Source organism: Rissa tridactyla, chromosome 3 (genome assembly GCF_028500815.1).
Source record: "Rissa tridactyla isolate bRisTri1 chromosome 3, bRisTri1.patW.cur.20221130, whole genome shotgun sequence".
In the NCBI taxonomy this organism is placed as follows: domain Eukaryota; kingdom Metazoa; phylum Chordata; class Aves; order Charadriiformes; family Laridae; genus Rissa; species Rissa tridactyla.
Window position 1 is genome coordinate 93,124,836 of NC_071468.1, and position 18,601 is coordinate 93,143,436.

General features: G+C 46.3%; 2 protein-coding genes across 3 annotated transcripts; one reads left to right on the top strand and one right to left on the bottom strand.

Annotated features, from left to right (window-relative positions):
- Window positions 1-3,744: 3,744 nt before the first annotated feature.
- MTO1 (mitochondrial tRNA translation optimization 1) lies at window positions 3,745-11,447 on the bottom strand. The gene is made up of 12 exons (XM_054195166.1): window positions 11,219-11,447; window positions 10,844-11,043; window positions 10,239-10,356; window positions 9,299-9,588; window positions 7,903-8,015; window positions 7,573-7,763; window positions 7,188-7,318; window positions 6,494-6,698; window positions 6,241-6,412; window positions 5,401-5,519; window positions 4,750-4,907; window positions 3,745-4,570 (listed from the first exon to the last, which is right to left on the bottom strand). The coding sequence occupies exons 1-12, from the start codon at window positions 11,430-11,432 to the stop codon at window positions 4,397-4,399; spliced, it is 2,085 nt and encodes a 694-aa protein (XP_054051141.1). The 5' UTR covers window positions 11,433-11,447; the 3' UTR covers window positions 3,745-4,396.
- Window positions 11,448-11,578: 131 nt separating this feature from the next.
- CGAS (cyclic GMP-AMP synthase) lies at window positions 11,579-18,208 on the top strand. Of its 2 annotated transcripts, none has more exons than XM_054195169.1 (5): window positions 11,579-12,409; window positions 13,420-13,642; window positions 14,446-14,691; window positions 15,397-15,499; window positions 15,894-16,481. In XM_054195169.1, the coding sequence occupies exons 1-5, from the start codon at window positions 11,897-11,899 to the stop codon at window positions 15,970-15,972; spliced, it is 1,164 nt and encodes a 387-aa protein (XP_054051144.1). In that variant the 5' UTR covers window positions 11,579-11,896; the 3' UTR covers window positions 15,973-16,481. The 2 variants fall into 2 exon arrangements, with proteins under 2 accessions (XP_054051144.1, XP_054051143.1); XM_054195168.1 differs by lacking the exon at window positions 15,894-16,481 and adding an exon at window positions 16,497-18,208 and having other exon boundaries at window positions 11,584-12,409.
- Window positions 18,209-18,601: the final 393 nt, after the last annotated feature.

Sequence of the window (18,601 nt, forward strand, 5' to 3'; positions counted from 1 at the left end):
TGCGTCGGGACACAGATGGGGAAGCCGAGGATAAGGACATATTTGAGCCTGTGGTTTACAGCTGACCACCCCAAGGAAGCATCACAGGCTGTCACAACATCTAGACTTAAGTCTGCAAAGAGGTGAAGAGGGGGCAGCCTCCAGCTTTCAGGCGAGAAGATTTGCCAGTGCTGCACTTCTTGGCAGAGAGGTCAAGGCCCCAGCACCCCGTACGGTGACTACACGATGGTGACTATGGAGTCAGAGAGCCTCTGAAGGGAACGCACATCTGTCTCCTCCCTCGGAGTCACACGTGCAGGGTTAACACACAGCAGTTTAGAAAGAAAGAGAGAAACAAAAAGCATCACTCGGTTCCCCTAAAGCATCCCCGTTGTTAAAACAACAGACCAAGAATCAATCCCTTTTTCTCTGCCTTTTTGTAATAGCGACCGCAGAGCAAGTCTCCCATCTTCCAGCTGAACGCTCCGTCCACCACTGACTTTCAGCACAAGAGGGGAAAGACACATTTTATTTCTCAGTAGCCCCGTGAAACCTGTGGCAAGAGATGGAAACAAACACCTGGCAGGACTCTGGGCAGCACAGGCCATGGTTCAGGGGGAAGCCCAGAGAGCACCTCCCTGATGGAAACAGCAGCTCTTGGGGTACAGCAGGTTCCTCCTGCATCCGCTAAATGGGATCTTGAGATACTTGTCACTGTACTGAGGAGCACAACCTGGGAAGTGTAGGCATCAAAGCCGATAAGCCCCTGAGCATCTAAAGCGACTGCAAGCGATGGCTGTTACTCACCAAAGTGGGCAATGCTCAACTAGGAGGCACGTCTGTACTTCCAAGGGTCACCAAAGTGGGGGACTAAGGCCAGCCATTTAGCACAGCCACTGCTGCACCATTGCAAACGTTCCGGCAGCACCGAGACCAGCAACGATTAGGTGGTGACAGTTTTCAGTGTCTCCTGGTGTAAAATGTCCTCCCATTTTTCTCTTGGTCTCATCTTCCAGGCAGAAATAAAGAAAAGATGAAGAAACTGGGCAGTCCAAGTACCCCATAAAATGAAAACTACAACAGGAAAGGAAAACAACAGTTGTCTTGAAAATCTGGTACGTGATAGAACGGTAGAGATCTGAGGAAATTTGGCTTAGGGAAAATTGCTGATCACTAGGCCTGTGTTCTGCAGGAGGGGAAAAAAAGAGAGACTCCCATTGAAACAGGGGACACAAAGACTCTTGGTGTGTGCAACGAGTTAGGCCACCCTCACCACACATCCTACCCTCCCTGGTCACAGTGAGGGTTACAGCAGGACAAAGCGGGATTCATTGCTGCACAGCCAAGGAAAAGCGAGCAGACATCCATGTTAAGGGCAGGCTCCTCCAGTTCTGCCCGTCCCATCCTGTCAGCCTTAGCGAGACCACAGGACCTGTGAGGATCTAAAATCACTTTGTCTTCACATAAAAACCAAACCCTGGGACTTATAACAAATCCCCGGTGGAGTTAGAAAGCACATTGCACGATGCCTGCATCCTTTCTCCTATCTATTTCCTCTTTAGGACAAGTTGTGCCAGGGGAGGTTTAGGATGGATATTAGGAAGGAGTTATCACTGAAAGGATTATCAAACATTGGAACAGGCTGCCCGGGGGAGTGGTGGAATCACCATCCCTGGAGGCATTTAAAAGATGGGTACCTGTGGTGCTGAGGGACATGGTTTAGTGGTGAGCTTGGCACTGTTATAGGCTGATGGTTGGACTTGATGATCTGAAAGGTCCCTTCCAACCTAGATGATTCTATGATTCTATCTACACATGCTATTTATAGCAGATTATTTAGCCTTTCTGTGCTTGGCTTTATTAATAAAATGAATAGAACTACTTGTAGCCATGATTTCTTTTAATATTAAAAGTCTTCTCGAACAAGAACTGTTCAACAAGCGCAAGCTGTTGTGGCAAGCCCCTCTATACATGAAACTAATACCTGAGGAACAGCCAGTCCTCAAACTTGTGCACGTGCCAGGTTTTCCATTCCAGCAAATACGGACATCTTTAAGCCACAGATGTGAACAGAGGACTCCCTGTCTTAACAAGGGAGCTCACCACTGGCCAAAGACCCACTTCACACTGAAACACAGAGAGTGGTTGTTACAAAAGATCTGCTGGAAAGGAACGCATTCCATGCGCTTCTGACTTAAATTTCTCCCAGGGTTAACTAACTCTCTCCCCACGTTCTAACTCTTAGACTGCGGCTGCGCATTATTAAATTGCTAAAAGTAAGAAAAGCAATAGCCCACTCCTCCTTCTCTTCCTGACACCGGCACGGCCCAGCTCAGTGGAATCACCCTTTGATTTACGCTGGTGTGTGAGAGACCAGCACCAAGGCCTTTGTAGCACAGAAATAAATTTAGCACAGAAAGCCGAGGAAAAAGCATTTGCTTTTGCAAGGGGTGCGAGGGGTTTGCCTTTCGAGACACTTATTATTGGAAGCAAGGTTTTCCTGTCAAACGACTGCTGACAAGAACTAGGAAATGCACTTTTGAGATCGCACAATCTGCTTAGAAGTGAGAGGATGAAAGTGTCAATAGGGCTTCCTTCCTAGTCCGTAAAAACTTAGACCTAGTACATAGGTACATCAAAACCAAACACGATACAAAGATAACACAGTGAAGAAAGCGTGAAACATTCTTGATCAGAAGCTCTGCTGCTTTGAATAGGCAGAGAGGGACAGGATTCAGGGCTTCTTTGGATTCACATAGCTGGAATTTCAAGAGCACCACACCCAGAGCCCGAGTTACACTGCAGCAAGTGTAGCTGCCCTCCTTATGCTAAATTTAAAGGTTGAAATAATTCTTTGAGTCAACAAAGCTGAAAGGGAAGCAGCCCACAGACGTAAAGGGGCAGATAATATACATTAGCTTCTCTGAGCCATTCCAACATGAACCGACCTACAGACCACGTGTCCAAAGCTGTTCCGTACAAGCCAATAGCTGGGAACAGGGAGATGCTTTCAGGCAGGCAGACAATGCCCCAGACAAAGCTGGAAGCGCTGCCCATGCTCCTGCTGCATGACAGGGTCTCTGTCAACAAAATGGATTTGCTCTGACTTCTTTCTCTGAACAGGAAAGTAACCACTCACCCGGAGAAAATAAGACAGAGAAAAGTTCAGGATCACAATTTCAAAACGATAGCGCTATATATATGGTTTACAGTTGGACTCAATCTTAAACATCTTTTCCAACATAAATGATCCTACGATTTGACTGCAACAAAACTTTTTCCCAAGCCCATTTGCTCCATCAATTCAGGGGATGTTCAGAAACGAGACCAGCATCAGAGACTGCTGCCTAAGTCAGGCAAGGCACGCAGCAACAGCTTGAGTTTAGTGTTTCTGGATGGCACATGACAAATCAACTGCCCGAAGCGTCTCTTAGTTGAGATGCAAGTTATATTACTGTCAGTTGCAGGACCAGGACAGATGAGAAACCCCTGGTCCCACTCCCCTGGGCTACCAAGCCACCCACCCCCTGGCCCCCAGCATGTCACCACAGTGGGGCTGGGGCTCCTGTGGCAGGTTCCGACATGGCCCCCACCTTCCTCAGCACCCTGGCCTAGGCAGGGAGTCTTGCTCCAGCTACCTTCACCAGCTCCCTAGCAAATTCGCCCCACCTTACCTCTACCTGCATGAACTGTGACCCCGTGAACTGCCAAGTCAATTGACCCAGTGAATTGTCAAGGCTCCACCAAAAGCTGACAACCAAGCTCTTCAGTTTCAACATAAGCTTTACTTACTTTAAAGGAGACAAAAAAACCGCCCAGGATACAGTCTTTACATTCAATCAGTCTCCTACGTAAGTTTAAATATTCATGTGGCACACGTTTTCATAACGCAATGTCTCCTACGGGCTGCCATCACACTAAAACTTCAGACTGTGCGTTGTCACTGCAGAGCTACAAACACAAGTACTACAGTCATTGGAACACACTCCCCAGCTCAAACCCTCTTGTGCTGCCGTGGGTCCAGTGTGGTAACATTTCTTACTCATTTGAGAAGAGCAAAACACTGTCCTAGCCAAATTCTGTTGTAAAGCATCTTGGAAATCTGACATCTTCCAAATGAATGGAATTTTAAAAGCAATTCCCCTGTCTTTTCATTTGGGTCGGCAAAATCACAGGCTGTATTTTAGGTTCCCGAGCATTTACTTCAGGTTTGTGCATCCGTCATCTTTGTTCTAGTCAATGACATTGCCACAGGACACAAACCAGGACTATCTTGGATCCAGCCAGCATTGGTTTTATCTGTGAAAAGGTTCGTGAGCACAGATGATCTTGTCACGTTCTCTGGTAGGAGGGGCACACTTCTCTACAAAGGTGTTTTAAAAACGGTACTCTCCGGCTCCTCTTCAGAAAACTCTGCTCAAATCTGTCTTTGGGAAGTTGTTTTCTCCGAGTACATTTCCCCTGGTAAATACTTGCCAGTCTGAGGTAACGTTTTTAGCTTTTCTGTCTTCTGGTGATTGCTTTTCACAAATCTTAGCAAGTTAACGATAGCAGCTGGTGTAATTCCAGGGATGCGGCTGACGGCACCAATCTGCATGTGGAAACAGGAACAAGTTAACCAAGAACAAACCTACACACTGGAGGTAGTAAGAAATGAGATCAAAACCTCTGCATATTCCTTTCCCTGATTCTCCTCACCCCCCATGTCCCTTGGGAAGATACAGAAGGGTCTTCACTGCTACTCAACCTTGTTGTGGCCCAATATCTTACCGTCTGCGGGCGGTTAGAGTCCAGTTTCTCCCGCACCTCTGCTGAGAGCGATGCATCAATGGCAAAGTAATCTAGGTCCTCTGGCAGTTGGAGGGCTTCATCACGACGCACTTCTTCTATTTCCTGCTGTTGATTCACTACACACCACTCGTAAGCAGCTGCGATGGAAGATCAGGGAAACAAGAAAACTAGATATAGATGTTCATGTGAAACAGGTCACTTGCACGAATTCTTGGAAGCAGAATGAGCAATTCCACTGGTCAAAACCTCCTAAGGAAGCTTCCAGCCTCACAGGCTAAAGAGCCTAATTCACATCACTACTTTGGAAGAAGTCATACTCTCTAATTTGTTACAGGAATTAACATCCACAGGTTGGCTTCTCCTCTCATCCCAGGAAAGGATGGTCTATTTGACAGAGCAGTAAGGAGGAAAAACCCGGAGCGAACATGAATAACTGATCTCACACCACGAAGTGAAACCCAGGTGCTTGCACAGGGCTGTGGCTTATGGTAAAAGATGCATGCTCCGATAACAGTGTTTCATTTCACTAAGCAGCAACCTAAAACAAACTGGGAGGAATGGACTGGATCTCCCCTTACGGAACAAAATCCACGCAGATCCCACTAAGAGATCATAACTCTTGTACTCTACCTTCTATTTTCAGTCTCTCTGCCAGTTCTCTCCACTGAGCAAGCCTTCCCAGGGGCTCTGGGACAGCCCTTGCCAGAACCTCCATGTTGGCTTCCGGATATTGAAGGATGTCAAAGGCACTGTGGAGGACAAGATTAAGTTTTTACAGTAGGAAGGAGTCACTTGCATAAGGCAGATTTACAGCTGTTCCCAGCTCAAACTTGTTCTGGCTTATGCTGAGATCTTTACAACTGTAGAGCCAAGCTCACCTCCCTACTACCTCCTCTCAGTAGACAGAAAAGCAGTTCAGCTCTTGAAGAGGGGCTCTTTATGAAAAAAGAACAGCCAGATAGAAGGGACGAGGTAAGGGCATCAAGGGAAACCTTTCACACAGGCTGAGTCAGTGAGGTTTTGGTCACTGATTTAAAACAACAGAAAAGATAAGGCGAGTTAAAGGATGGGTAAGGGAAGCAAGGGCCTTTGCGTACAAGAATAGCTAGCACCTGACACTAGCTTGAAATCAATCGCTGCTTTATCAAGCTTTCATCAAAGCAGCAACCCACTGCAAAACTGTCACCACTTGGTGACATTCTCAATAACGACAGCAAGAACTGACTGGGCCAGCGGAGTATCCCCTTGCTTTGGGAGCCTATGTCAGCTCCAGGAAATGCAGCATAGTAAACACACCAACGTCACACTTATTCTATAGGCAAAGATCAGATGTCTGTTCCCTGAGGGTGACAAAGCTGGAATCTTGGAGCTGACAGCTTCAGGAAGGATGGACAAATGCTGCAAAACCACCAGCCAGATGTGCTAAAGCAAGTGCAGGTCAGACCAGAAAGCTTCAGCTGTAACCTTTACCTGGCAGGCGACCTTCGACTGCTACTGATGAGAACTTCTGGTATTAACTGGGACCATTTGGATATGCTGAACTGAAGGGATTTTAGTGTTGCAATTCCATCCTCTAAAGCAGCTCTCATCTTAACTGCTCGTTCGTATCGCTGCTGTGACACACACCCAGCCTCCTCAAAACCTGCAGAGACAGATGGGGCGTGTGATAAAGGTCTACCGCCAGGCAGGGCTGCTCACTGCAAAAGCCACCGTAAGAAAATACCTCTATGGGTCAGCCTGGCATCGGCATTGTCAGGCCGGAGGGACATCCGGAACTCCACGCGGCTGGTGAACATCCGGTATGGCTCGCTGGTGCCCAGAGTGGTAAGGTCATCGATCAGGACACCAATGTAGCCTTCGGTGCGACTGACAATGAAAGGGGGCTTGCCACGAACCCGTAGGCAAGCATTGATCCCAGCAATCACACCCTGGGCAGACAGAAAACAAAACAAAAAAAACATTTACCGGTCTCTTCATGGCTAAAATATCAGCACATCTGCCTCCAAAGATGCTGTAAAATGCAATAGTCTGTGCTAGGAACCTAGGCAATCTCTTTCTTGTGACACTGACTGTCTGAAGGGCTTCTTGGACCCTGGTGACACGACTAGAGACAGTCCCCACATGTTTTCAATTATACCCATCACACAGTCTCCATGCTGAAACATTTGACAGTGCTTCCAATTACTTTTCTTACTGCAATCGCAGCAACAACAACTGTAGATACTAAAAGTAAAAACGTGTGGGCTTAAAACGTTAAGAACTTTTTTAAAAGTAAAAAAGTCTGGAATCGGGGTGTGCAACAAAAGTAAGAACATCTCATTAGCACAGGATGGGCCTGGCAAGACTGCGGATCAAAGACAAATGCCAAGGCAAAATCCCTTCCTGAACGCTGAGTATACACCACCAGTTTCACCCACCTGCGCTGCAGCCTCTTCGTAGCCTGTAGTGCCGTTTACCTGGCCTGCAAAGAAGAGGCGCTGAACAAGACGAGACTCGAGAGAAGCAGTCAGTTGACGGGGATCTAAAAAATCATATTGCACCCCATAGCCTATGACAAAGAAAAACACAGATATTACGGGAGGGATTTTGAAGGTTCCTATTTATCAGCAAAGGCAATCAGTGGGGCAGAACTACTTAGGTTATCAACTTTTATTTACGATTTTAAAAGAACCAAGGAAAAATCCCTGCACCCACGAATTTTGTTTTGTATTTCCTTTAATTTGCTATGCTCTCAACAAAATGTTTTTTATTAACTGGTAACCAATCTGACAAACATTTAAAACTATTTGCACCCCCCCTCACCTGGCTGTAACATCTTAGCTTTTTCCAAGCCTGGGATGGATTTGATCACCTGCTCCTGGAGCTCAGGTGGCAGCGTCATCGACAGGCCTTGGGGGTAAATGACATTGGACTCCAAGCCTTCAGGCTCTAGCCACACCTGGTGCTGTCGGTTTGGGAAGCGCAGAACCTTTGATTCCAGAGAGGGACAGTACCTGCAACAGTAAATAGCCATGAGCACCACCTGACATGGAGGAAAGGTAACTTTCCAGAAGCAAAGCAGGGGGGACCCACTGTTTCAGACGGATTGTCGGCTCATGCCATTAAGAGCCTTGCACGATGCCACATACGTACCGCGGGCCCCTTGTTGTCTCCTTTATATGGTTGTTCAGGTGGAGGTTATCATGGATAATTTGCTGGGCTTTCAGGGTAGTGCGAGTCAGGTAACATGACAGTTGATCTTCCGGCTGAAAGACACCAAAGCTCACTTTAAGTAAATCCAGTCACAGCACTGTACTCTTACTGAACAAGTCTGAGGATCTCCAAGGGCTTTTCCATGACAGCTGTCTCTCCAGAGGGACGGCTAGTGCTGTCGTACCCACTGTACAGGCAGAACACGAGCGATCAGACAGCTTGAGCAACATGCCCAAAAGCAGACCAAGAACAGAACTTGCGAGTCCAGAATTCAAGTTCTATTTGATACACCGTATTCCTAATTACAGGAGAGATATTCCTATTAAAGCAATGCATTGTATCACAGCGTTCAAATTAATCACAGTAACCCAAAGCTCTGATGTAAGAGGAGTTAAGTGTTGACGCTGCAGCTAAAAGCCAATTAAAGAATTTGGTGAAGAAAAAAGAAAAAAAAAAAATCTCTCAAAACCCCATGATTAACATTGAAAATTCAAGGTTTGGAAAAAAAACCCCATTTAAAATATTTCACTGATTTTTTTCTGAGAAAGAGTCAATAGAGTTCCATTCAAAATAGTAATAATGTTGCACCTCAACCCCTTAAAACCTTTCCTACACATGCCAAGGCATTCAAGTGATATTACTTTTGCCCCACTCAGACTATAACTGTTTACTGCAATTCCTATACGCTCTGGCGCAAATTAACTCCTGATACTTAATTCTGTGCTGTTTCACTACATTATGTAAGAATGCCATCTATTTTCCAAGATTTTCTTTCGAAAACTGAGATTCTTCTGCTTATAAGTTACTGTTAACATGCCACCTCTGAGCTCTGTGGATAACTCCATCCTTTTTCTTTCCTAGTCAGCACTATTAATGACCTCTAATTTCAACATTTTAATCTTATTCTAGAGCTGGGGTAAGGAGCAGCATAAATTTCCAACAATACAGGCCTAATACTGGAAGTATTTTGTAAACCACCCATGTAACCAGCACGTGAAGAATACTACTAACAATATCGCATTTCGTGCAATTCTGACTCTGAAAGTAAAGAAAATTTGGTTCTCAAGCTGAGAAGCGAGAGGAAAAAGGTACTTGCTTTCAAAAGAGAATAAGCAGTTTCTCCCTCTGCATTGAGAGTCCTCAGAAACATAAGGGAGACAGGTTAAAAGAGAGCACGTGTCGTTCGTTTGGTGGCCAGCCCAGCCTAAAGCACGATAAGTATGAACACAGCCCAGCTCCCTTTCCCAGCCACCAACTCCCTGGCTGATTTTGAGCATGACATTCCCGGAACTGCTCCCCACCTGGCTCTACGTGCATTTGATGTGTGCTATCCCACCTTGATCCACACCGCCTCGCTGAGGAAGCTGAACGGCACCGGAGGATTGTCAGCCGCACGTTCCTCCAGACCGCTGAAGTCAATCGTATCTTTGGCAAGTCGGGGCGGTGTCCCAGTCTTCAGCCTGCCCACAGCGAATCCCAGTTTCTCCAACGTATGAGCCAGCCCGATGGCTGGCTGGTCTCCGAGCCGCCCAGCCGGATGCGTCTCCAGTCCGATGAAGATCATACCCCTCAGAAACGTACCTGTGGTCAGGACAACACTCCCAGCATGTACCGTGCTCCCATCCCCTGAAAAAGCAAGTTTTCAGAGATGCATGTATTTTAGCATCAAAAAAGCCCTGGTATTCTGCTGCTTCTGTCTAAAACTGGACTAGCAACGTTCCCTGAGGGTTTATCCATCTTTTATTGTTTAATGAAGTCAGCATTCCAATAATAAAAGCATTAATAGTAGTAACTACAATAAGCAGCATGTAGTTATTGTTGTATTTTTCTTATTCATAAGCATGTTACCTCTAACACAGAAAACCCAACTCCTGGGAAAAATTTCTATCCAGGCCTTTATTTTGGAAAGCTTGTTTACTAGAACAGCAAGGGGTAATAAAGCACGAGTCTGCTAGTAACAGGATACCACTGCCCCATAATGCTGTTGGCAGCATACGCCATTTACCAAATAAAACCTCAAAATGCAGCACAGAATTCAGTATCCCTCGCCTGAAGAGAATTAAAGAAAATTAAACTTTGACAACCTCCCAATACCCTACCAATCCACATATGTTTTCCATTGTATTACACATATTAACCTAGTTTAGTTCACACTCGGCCTACATCACTTCTGTAGGCTAATTCAACTTTCTCACTGATCGATCAGAAATGTTTATGCCACAGGCTGCTCTCAGTGTAGAGCAGCTGACGGTGCTTACGGAATTACTAGCACATACCCAGAACGACTCCCGTGACCTGGCATTTCCCGGGATGGTCTGGTTCTGGCTCTGCCAGGAGAAGATCCTCCACGGATGCCTCACGAACTGTCAACAGCGGCGTGTTAAGGATTTCCCTCTGCCACGAAAGGAGTTACTGCAAAAATCTAGGAAATTATGGGACACGTGGGCAGTCCCAAACCCCGATGATTTCCAAGACATCCATCACCCTCTTTCCTTTCCATTCTTAGCAGGTCCGTTGGCAGATGCTCAGACATTCAGTCATGTTACCATCCCGATCTACCAAGCAGACCTTTTCATTCACAGATAAGTTTAAGCTCAAAATAAACTATTTGCTCACGAAGCCTTTTATATAAAATGCTAGAAAATCTTTTTAAAATACACCGAGTTCCAACAACTTACACTGCATTAAAGTACCAAAACAGAAGGGTATCTTGGAAAAATACTGAAAAACCAAACCAGCACCATCATCTGCAGTTTATCCTAATACTTCAGATTTGGGTAATCCGTTCCTTTCCATTCATTCCAGCCCACAAACACAGACAAAAAACCCCAAACCCCCTGGAAACAAAGCCGCTGTTAGCGGGGTGCGGGCCCGCTCTCACCTGCATGTAGTGCCGGTAGCGGCGCCGGTCGATCTGTGCGCGGAGCCCCCAAACCGCCGGGCCCTTGCAGCGGTTGAGCACCTTGTAGTGGAGGCCGGAGCGGTCGCAGACGCGCCCGCAGAGCCCGTCCAGGGCGTCCACTTCCCGCATCAGGTGCCCCTTCCCGATGCCGCCGAAGGAGGGGTTGCAGGACATCTCCCCTGGGGAGGGCACACACGGACACCCCTCACCGCCGCCGCCCCACAAACACCCCGACGCCTCCCCCCGCCTCAGCGCCGCACCGGGGAGACCGCGGGAACGGGCCCGGCTCCCCGCGGCACCTTCCTTCCCGCCCCGCCATCGCGGCCCCGGCCCGGCTCCCCCCCGGGGCGGTACCGATGGTGTCGATCCGGTGGGTGAGCAGCAGCGTGCGGGCTCCGCCGCGAGCGGCCGCCGCCGCCGCCTCCGTCCCCGCATGGCCCCCACCGATCACCACCACCTCGTACCGCGCTGCCGCCGCCCCCGCGGCCTCGCTGCCCGCCCGGCGGTGCCCGGGGCGCGGCGGCGCCGGGGGTAGCGCCAGCCGGCGCCAGGCGCTGCGCAGCAACATGGCGGCGCCGGGCAGCGGTCTGCGAGCGGAAAGAGAAGAGAGGGGTGGGTAGGCCTCCGCGCCCCGGCCCGCCCGGGGGCGGAGCCGTCCGCTGCGGAGGCGCGGCCGCCGGTGAGGAGCAGCCCCACCGGGCGGTGCCTGCCGCCTCGGTGCTGGCGTGCCCTCGCCCCGCCGGTAGGTGGGGCCGGTCCGGCGGCGGGAAAACGCTGTCAGGGGGTTGAAGGGAGGTAGGCGGCCGCGCCCCGGGATGGCCCGGCCCAGCCACCGTCGTCGGAGGTTTCCCGCTCCCGCGCAGCGCAGAGGAGCGCGGGTGTGTCGCCCGCCCTCCCGTCCGTCGGGGGTTTCGTTTCCTTGGCGGAGGCGCCGCTGCGTGAAAGAGGAACTCGCTTGAAGCGAGAGGCGGGAACCCCCCAGCCGCGCGACCGCGCTCGCCCGCCCGCGGGCGCGGAGAGGGAGCGGAGGCCATGGACGGCGCCGGCGGCAGAGGGGAGCGGGGCAGGCGGGGGTCGTCCCGGCGGGGCCGGGGCGCGGCCAGGGGCGCAGCCCGCAGCTCCTCGGAGACCCGCGCCCCGGGCGGCGCCGCCGCCGGCCTCCGGGAGCCGCCGAAGGGCGACGGATCCAGCGCCCGGCGCGCCCGCCCGGCGCGGCGAGTCTCCGCCGTCAGGAGCCCGCCGGCGGGGCCGGCAGCGGGCGGCGGAGAGGCCCCCCCGGCTCCTCGGAGCGGGTCACCGGCCGGCAGAGCCCCCGCGGCGCGGAGGAGAGCGGCGGTGCCCGACGGGGCGGGAGGCGTCCCCGCCGGCTCCCTGCGGCTGCGGGAGGTGCTGTCGCGACTCAGCCTGGGCCGGCAGGAGGTGTCGGAGGCGGCGACGCTGGTGAACCAGGTGGTGACACACCTGATCCAGGCCATCCGCAGCAGGGAGGGCAGCTTCAGCTCCATCGAGCGGCTGGGAGCCGGCAGCTACTACGAGCACGTCAAGGTGGGTTGCGGGGCTGCCGCCCGCCCTGGTGTCCGGCGGGCAGCCCCGGGGCCCGGCCGGGCTGCGGCGGGGGGGAAGGGACGGTGTCGGTGTCGACAGGCGGGGCCCCGCGGCCCGGCACAGGCCGTCTCCCGCTGATCGCGAGCGGCCGAAAGCCGGCCCTTCCCGACAAATAGACTTTAAGGATTACTACGTTAGCAATACCTTTTTTTTCCTGGTTCTAGCTCAATCTGAAACAAAATCAAACATGGCGACACTTTATTTTTTTTTTTTTTTAACCAGCTGCGGGCATAGCAATGCTTTTTTTTTTTTTTTCGTCCTCACAGCTGATTCCTGTGTGCAAAAGTATGGAGAAAAGGAGGCTGAGGGGAGACCTTATCGCTCCCTGCAAACTACCTGAATGGAGGTTGTAGAGGTGGGGGTCAGTCTCTTCTCCCAAGTAACAGGCAATAGGACAAGAGGAAACGGCCTCAAGTTGTGCCAGGGGAGGTTTAGGATGGATATTAGGAAGAATTTCTTCACCAGAAGGGTTATCAAGCATTGGAACAGGCTGCCCAGGGAAGTGGTGGAGTCACCATCCCTGGAGGTATTTACAAACCAGGTAGACATGGTGCTTAGGGACATGGTTTAGTGGTGGTTTTGGCAGTGTTAGGTTAATGGCTGGACTCGATGATCTTAAAGGTCCCTTCCAACCGAGACAATTCCATGATTCTAAAAGGATGACTAAGATCAGCATTTAAGCATTACTCGGAACAGCTCAGTAATCTTAAAACTCTCTTAAAAATTAGTAAGTTGGAAAGCTGGGAATTGAACTGCTACCAGTAAATTGCTCTTCTCCCCTCTAATGCGCAGCAATCTTGTAATACAAAGCCACAGAAATAAGCTCATATTTCACTCCAGACATGAGAAGTGCACCAAGGCAGTTGTAGATAAAACCGCAACCGGTATGAAAGCCTAAAGAGAATAAAACCGAAATTGCACACTGACTATTGTATTCTCGTGTTTTGCAGGTATTTGAACCAAATGAGTTCGACATCATGCTTTTAATGCCTGTTGCAAGACTTCAGCTGGATGAATGTGATGACACTGGAGCCTATTATTATCTATCATTCAAAAGAAATCCAAAAGAAAAGTATTTATTGAAGTTTTTAGATGAAGATGGAAAATTATCAGCCTTTAAAATGCTTCAAGCACTAAGAGAAATTATTAAACAGGAAGTAAAAAACATTAAAGGTAAGTACCGAGTGGACAAGCTAGACATGCTAAAAATCCAATTACGTTACGCGTATGCATTGCCCTGTGGTTAATAAAATGTGATTTTTTTCTACCCAGGTCAACTTGTCTCTTCATGACAATGTAGCTATAACTGTAACCTCTCCTGACTCCGGTATCTCATGTTTGCTCTTGTGCTGAGTCACCACAAATACATCAGAGCTAACGATACTATGCAATTAACTCATTGCTCCACTGCGCAATCCTTTCCATATGAAAATAATGAATATTAAGGGTTCTGTCGCATGCTTGGTACTTCCTACAAGACCTATATATTTTGAATCTATCTGCCATATACAAAGAGCTGTTTACTGACCTGGTAGCAAAAGGAAGAGCTTTCATACATTACTTAATATTTTATACCAGTCTATATAGAAAACATTTCCCCTTTTAGGGTGCTCTCTTTTCTCCAAAGCCATCAGAAACGTTGTGGCCAAATCTCTTCAGTCTTGGTGTTTTTGACAGTGAAGCAGTTCCTTGGAAAACATTAATGTATTTCTGATTCTGTAGACATAGTAAATCAAGCAAATGCTGGCAGTTCAAGAAGAGTGTTCCTTATTTCATAAAACTCCTCAACAGGCCTTCTTAATTTTTTATTTAAAAACCCATATCCTGTAGGATAAAGAGCCAGTAACTGAACCCAGGTACTTCTTTTGATTGGTTATAAATTCCTTTTAAGTCAAAACCTTAACATTCTTAAAAAGTTTCTTCTAATACATATACATATATACGTATATAAAAATCAATTTCTTCTTTGTTACTAGATGTGGAAGTCACTGTGAAAAGGAGAAAGGCTGGAAGCCCTGCAATAACCCTTCAGATCAAAAATCCTCCAGCAGAAATATCTGTGGACATCATCTTGACTTTGGAAGTTCAGCAGAGCTGGCCGCCCAGCACACAGGATGGCCTCAAAATTGAACAGTGGCTGGGAAGAAAAGTCAGGACCGAGTTCAGAAACAGATCAGTTTATTTAGTAGCGAAACAAAACAAAAAAGAAAAGGTTCCAAGAGGTACCTCAAATACAGATGATAAATCTAAGTTACGAAATATCTTCTCTACAATTCAATCACTAACAAGCACTATAAAAATGGTACCCAGATTCCGTTCACTATTCTGCCTTCGAGGGACAGATCTTTCTCTTCTCCTGGATATATCCAGATCAAAGACAATTGAAATCCTGCTTTAAAACATTAGATTTGTGGCACTGCTTGTCCTCTACTGAAATCTGAAGACAAAGCTGCTCTGCCAGGCTGTACACGAACCACTTTTAAGAACATTATATTAAATCTCCTAAGTTAGACATACGGGCAAGAACCTTTCCTCTGCTAGTGCTGTACTCAACAGCAACATCCCCTCCTTTGCTTTGTAAGGAAAAAAAAATTAAGAGGAGATTTCTAAAAAGGCAGGGAACGTGCCTGTAAGTAGGAACTGCCTACACAAGTTATACACTTCTGCAGGAAGTAAGCGGTGTACTTTTCTAGCAAGATACATTGTTTCTCATTGAAAGCTGGTACAGCTACATCTCTCTCTAATTTTCCTCCAGAGCACTGCCACACCAAGCCTGCCTTAGCTTGCAGAAACATCCCAACTTGCCATTGATTTATGAGAACTGCTGATTTCAGCAAAAAGAGTTATAAAGTGTATTTTTTTTCCTAGTTACTGACACCGGTACTTACTGCTGTGTAACAATTTAACAATCTTGTATCCAACTTTAGGAAACACCTGGCGCCTTTCTTTCTCGCATATTGAGAAGGACATGCTGAACAACCACGGCAGCTCTAAGACGTGTTGTGAATCTGATGGACCAAAGTGCTGTAGGTTGGTATTTAACATGAATATTCCACTTGAAGCCTGTGTGAGCCAGGCTAGCACTGTCTAGCTCTGTTTCGGTTTAACATTTAAGAATTTGATCTAAGACTAATTACTCCTTATAGGGAGCAATAAGGTTTTTAGGCATCGTTCTACAGCAGTACGAGATCGCATGTACTTGCTGAACATCTGACTTGTATTTATTGTTTACCTTTCCCAAACTCAGTCCTGTTTAGAAGAACCAGCTTAAAAGACTCGGCTTCCTGAGCTCTGGGAGCAAAATTACACTTCATGCCAAGGCAATTTCTAAAATGATGGTGAAAAAAGAATTGCTGAATGGGATCAGGGTGAATAAATGCGGTTTTTTCACTCTGATAAAAACTGGTTTCCACGTTTCTTCTAGGAACAAGACCCACATGAGGCACAGAACCTCCTTAATGGCAAACCAACTTCTTCATTTACTTAATTACATCTTGTACTGAATCAAGAAAGTCAGAAGAGAACTCATGCATAATTCCATGTCTTTGCTTTATGAATGTTATCAAACATGCTGTGCCCTTACCTAGCAGCGTATTAAACTATATGTACATCTCTTCCCCTTGTGGCATGCCACAGGAAGGTAGTGGCATTTCCTTCATGTAAATCTGAGACAAAAGGGCAGCTTTAATCTTAAGCAGTGCTTCAAGTTCATGTTACACCAGTAGCATCTGCAGCTGGGAGACGGGGCTGTGTAAGCAGGCTGCTGCTGCCCAGCCACTTTGCATCTCTGTGCTGCTAGTGCCTCCGCAAAGACTATTGTTTAAAGTAGAAATTCTTCATTACCAGAATCTGACTTCATACACAATAGTTCAAGGATTATCCAGCCTCTTGCTGCACTTATTTTCAAATTTTATTCAAAACATTATTGAAAAAAGAACATTTTTATTGCTTTTGTGTATTTAAATATCTAAAATACATATTTAGAACTATGTACAAGGTACCTAATAAATTCTTATTTATTTAACAGGAAAGGTTGCCTTAAGCTTCTGAAGTATCTTCTGGAGCAGCTTAAAATGCAATATACAAAACAGTTGGACAAATTCTGTTCGTACCATGTCAAAACGGCTTTTTTCCACTCGTGTGTCATGTGGCCAAAAGACACAGACTGGCAGTTGGGAGACCTGGAGCATTGCTTTCAGAAATATCTGGGGTATTTTCTGGATTGTCTGCAAAAGTCTCAGCTGCCGCACTTTTTTATTCCCCAATACAACTTGCTCAGCCCGGAAGATAAAGCGAGCAATTATTTTCTCTCAAAACTATTAAACTATGAATTGAACAACAGATTCCCAATATTTCAGGAGAGGCATTAAAAACATTGTTTACAATAATTATCTAATAGTCTAGGTTTGCATACTTAAAACCAGAAGTTCTATACATTAAGTTACTCTTCAGTAGTCTGATGGTACAAGAAAACAAAACAAAAATCAAGAACATTAAGAAAATCACATACTTCAGTCACACTGCTTAGCCATAACCCTTAAAAGAAATAGGATGCTTTAATTAATATTTATCTTCCCTATCCAAACATAGATGTCACCTGCAAAATATCTTCAAGGTATATTAAGAACGTGCAGAAGAATTTGCAATAATTAATTTCTCACGTGTAATTTCTGAAATTCCAAATACAAAGGCATCAATGTCTGCGTAAAGTGAAAAATGGTAATTTTATTTAAAATTAAGATCCACACTTGCTTTCAAAAGAAAAAAAAGTCACTGGAGTTACTTGGACATAAATGAGAACAGCTTCTCCAGATCAACTGGGTGGATGAAGACCTTTTGCAGAGGACAATCACCAGCAACTGTGAGCAGAGAGAGAAGATGGTATCAAAACAATGTGAAGATCCTGAATTGACTTATCTTTTCTGAGTCTTCAGAATTGCCTTGGAAATTAGTCTTTTTACCAGGCTTTGGATGGGAAGCAATCGTTAGATAATGTGCTGCAACACAGTAAAATGTATTGTGCCAATGAGCATTTGCATGATGCATCTCGTAGAAAGAAATGTATCTTCAACCCATGTCAAGGAGGAAGGTGAAAGGTTATCAAAACCATTATGAATCTGACATTCTTGGAATCAGAATTCAGCTCTTCAGCTGGTTATGTGTGTTAGGAAATATTGCAATTATTCTTTTTTCCTATTACTAAAATTGTGCAGGCAATAAATACACAGCATTTGGGAATTGCTGTGCTCCAAGTAAATATATCTTTTTCTTTTTCTTAAAGAAGCCATGGGAGGTCCATATTTTTAGCCTACTTTTTGAAGGCAAAATAACCTACTGGCTTAAATAATGCCCAGATTTCACCTCGCTTATGAGCAAATACCAAAGAGGGAAGGCCAGAAGAACATTTAGAGAGCAATTTTACTGAAATATTCTCACCTCACTAAATTCAGTTTATTAGTTTTTCAGACCAAGTGTCAAATGCAGGAATAGCTCCTTCCCATAGAACTTCCAAAGAGTGAAAACATACCCCATTATCATTGGCAGTCTGTGTGACAGAATCTGGCATACAAATGTAAAATTTGCATCAGCTATATCTGACAGAAATAAAAACTTACCTTCAAATGTATTTTTTCTTCATGACTTTATTAACATTGCTCTAGTGAACTCTGTTTTTCTTCCTTAAGCTAGAAAATTACATCCATGAGAACAAGAGAAACAGCTGTGTGGTTTTTTTTTTTTTCCAGTTAGCCACAAACACATACTTCTTGTGATGCACTCCTCCATTAGGAGGAAATGCAGACTTCTCTCAAAAAAAGCTTAAGACACAAGTCTTAACAAAAATTACTTTCAATGTTAAGTTTTAAAACAAACAAAAAATACTTGCTTCAGCAAACATCGGTTACTGCAAACAGAGCAGTTTTCAAATAACTAAATCATCCTTGGAAATACTTCTGCGTGCCACTGGCAGATGTGGCATATCAATGCCAAAATACAGTATTTTGAAGCCACAGCAACAAACGCTGCTTACATTTACTAATCCAGTTCTCTGAAAATAAAAAGAAAAATTCTCTTTTACATTCTTATATATTAATACTGCACTCAATAATAAAAAAAAACACCAAAGAAACCCAC

Bases quoted from the DNA above. Each gene is read 5' to 3' on its own strand.
- MTO1 (XM_054195166.1), bottom strand. From the start codon at position 11,432: ATGTTGCTGCGCAGCGCCTGGCGCCGGCTGGCGCTACCCCCGGCGCCG. The intron at 10,357-10,843 runs GTGAGAGCGGGC...CTTTCGTGGCAG, and splicing joins GCTACCGGCACTACATGCAG to AGGGAAATCCTTAACACGCC. The intron at 7,764-7,902 runs GTACGTATGTGG...TTACTGTTGCAG, and splicing joins GAGACAACAAGGGGCCCGCG to GTACTGTCCCTCTCTGGAAT.
- CGAS (XM_054195168.1), top strand. From the start codon at position 11,897: ATGGACGGCGCCGGCGGCAGAGGGGAGCGGGGCAGGCGGGGGTCGTCC. The intron at 13,643-14,445 runs GTAAGTACCGAG...CTTTGTTACTAG, and splicing joins GGAAGTAAAAAACATTAAAG to ATGTGGAAGTCACTGTGAAA. The intron at 15,500-16,496 runs GTTGGTATTTAA...TTTATTTAACAG, and splicing joins GATGGACCAAAGTGCTGTAG to GAAAGGTTGCCTTAAGCTTC.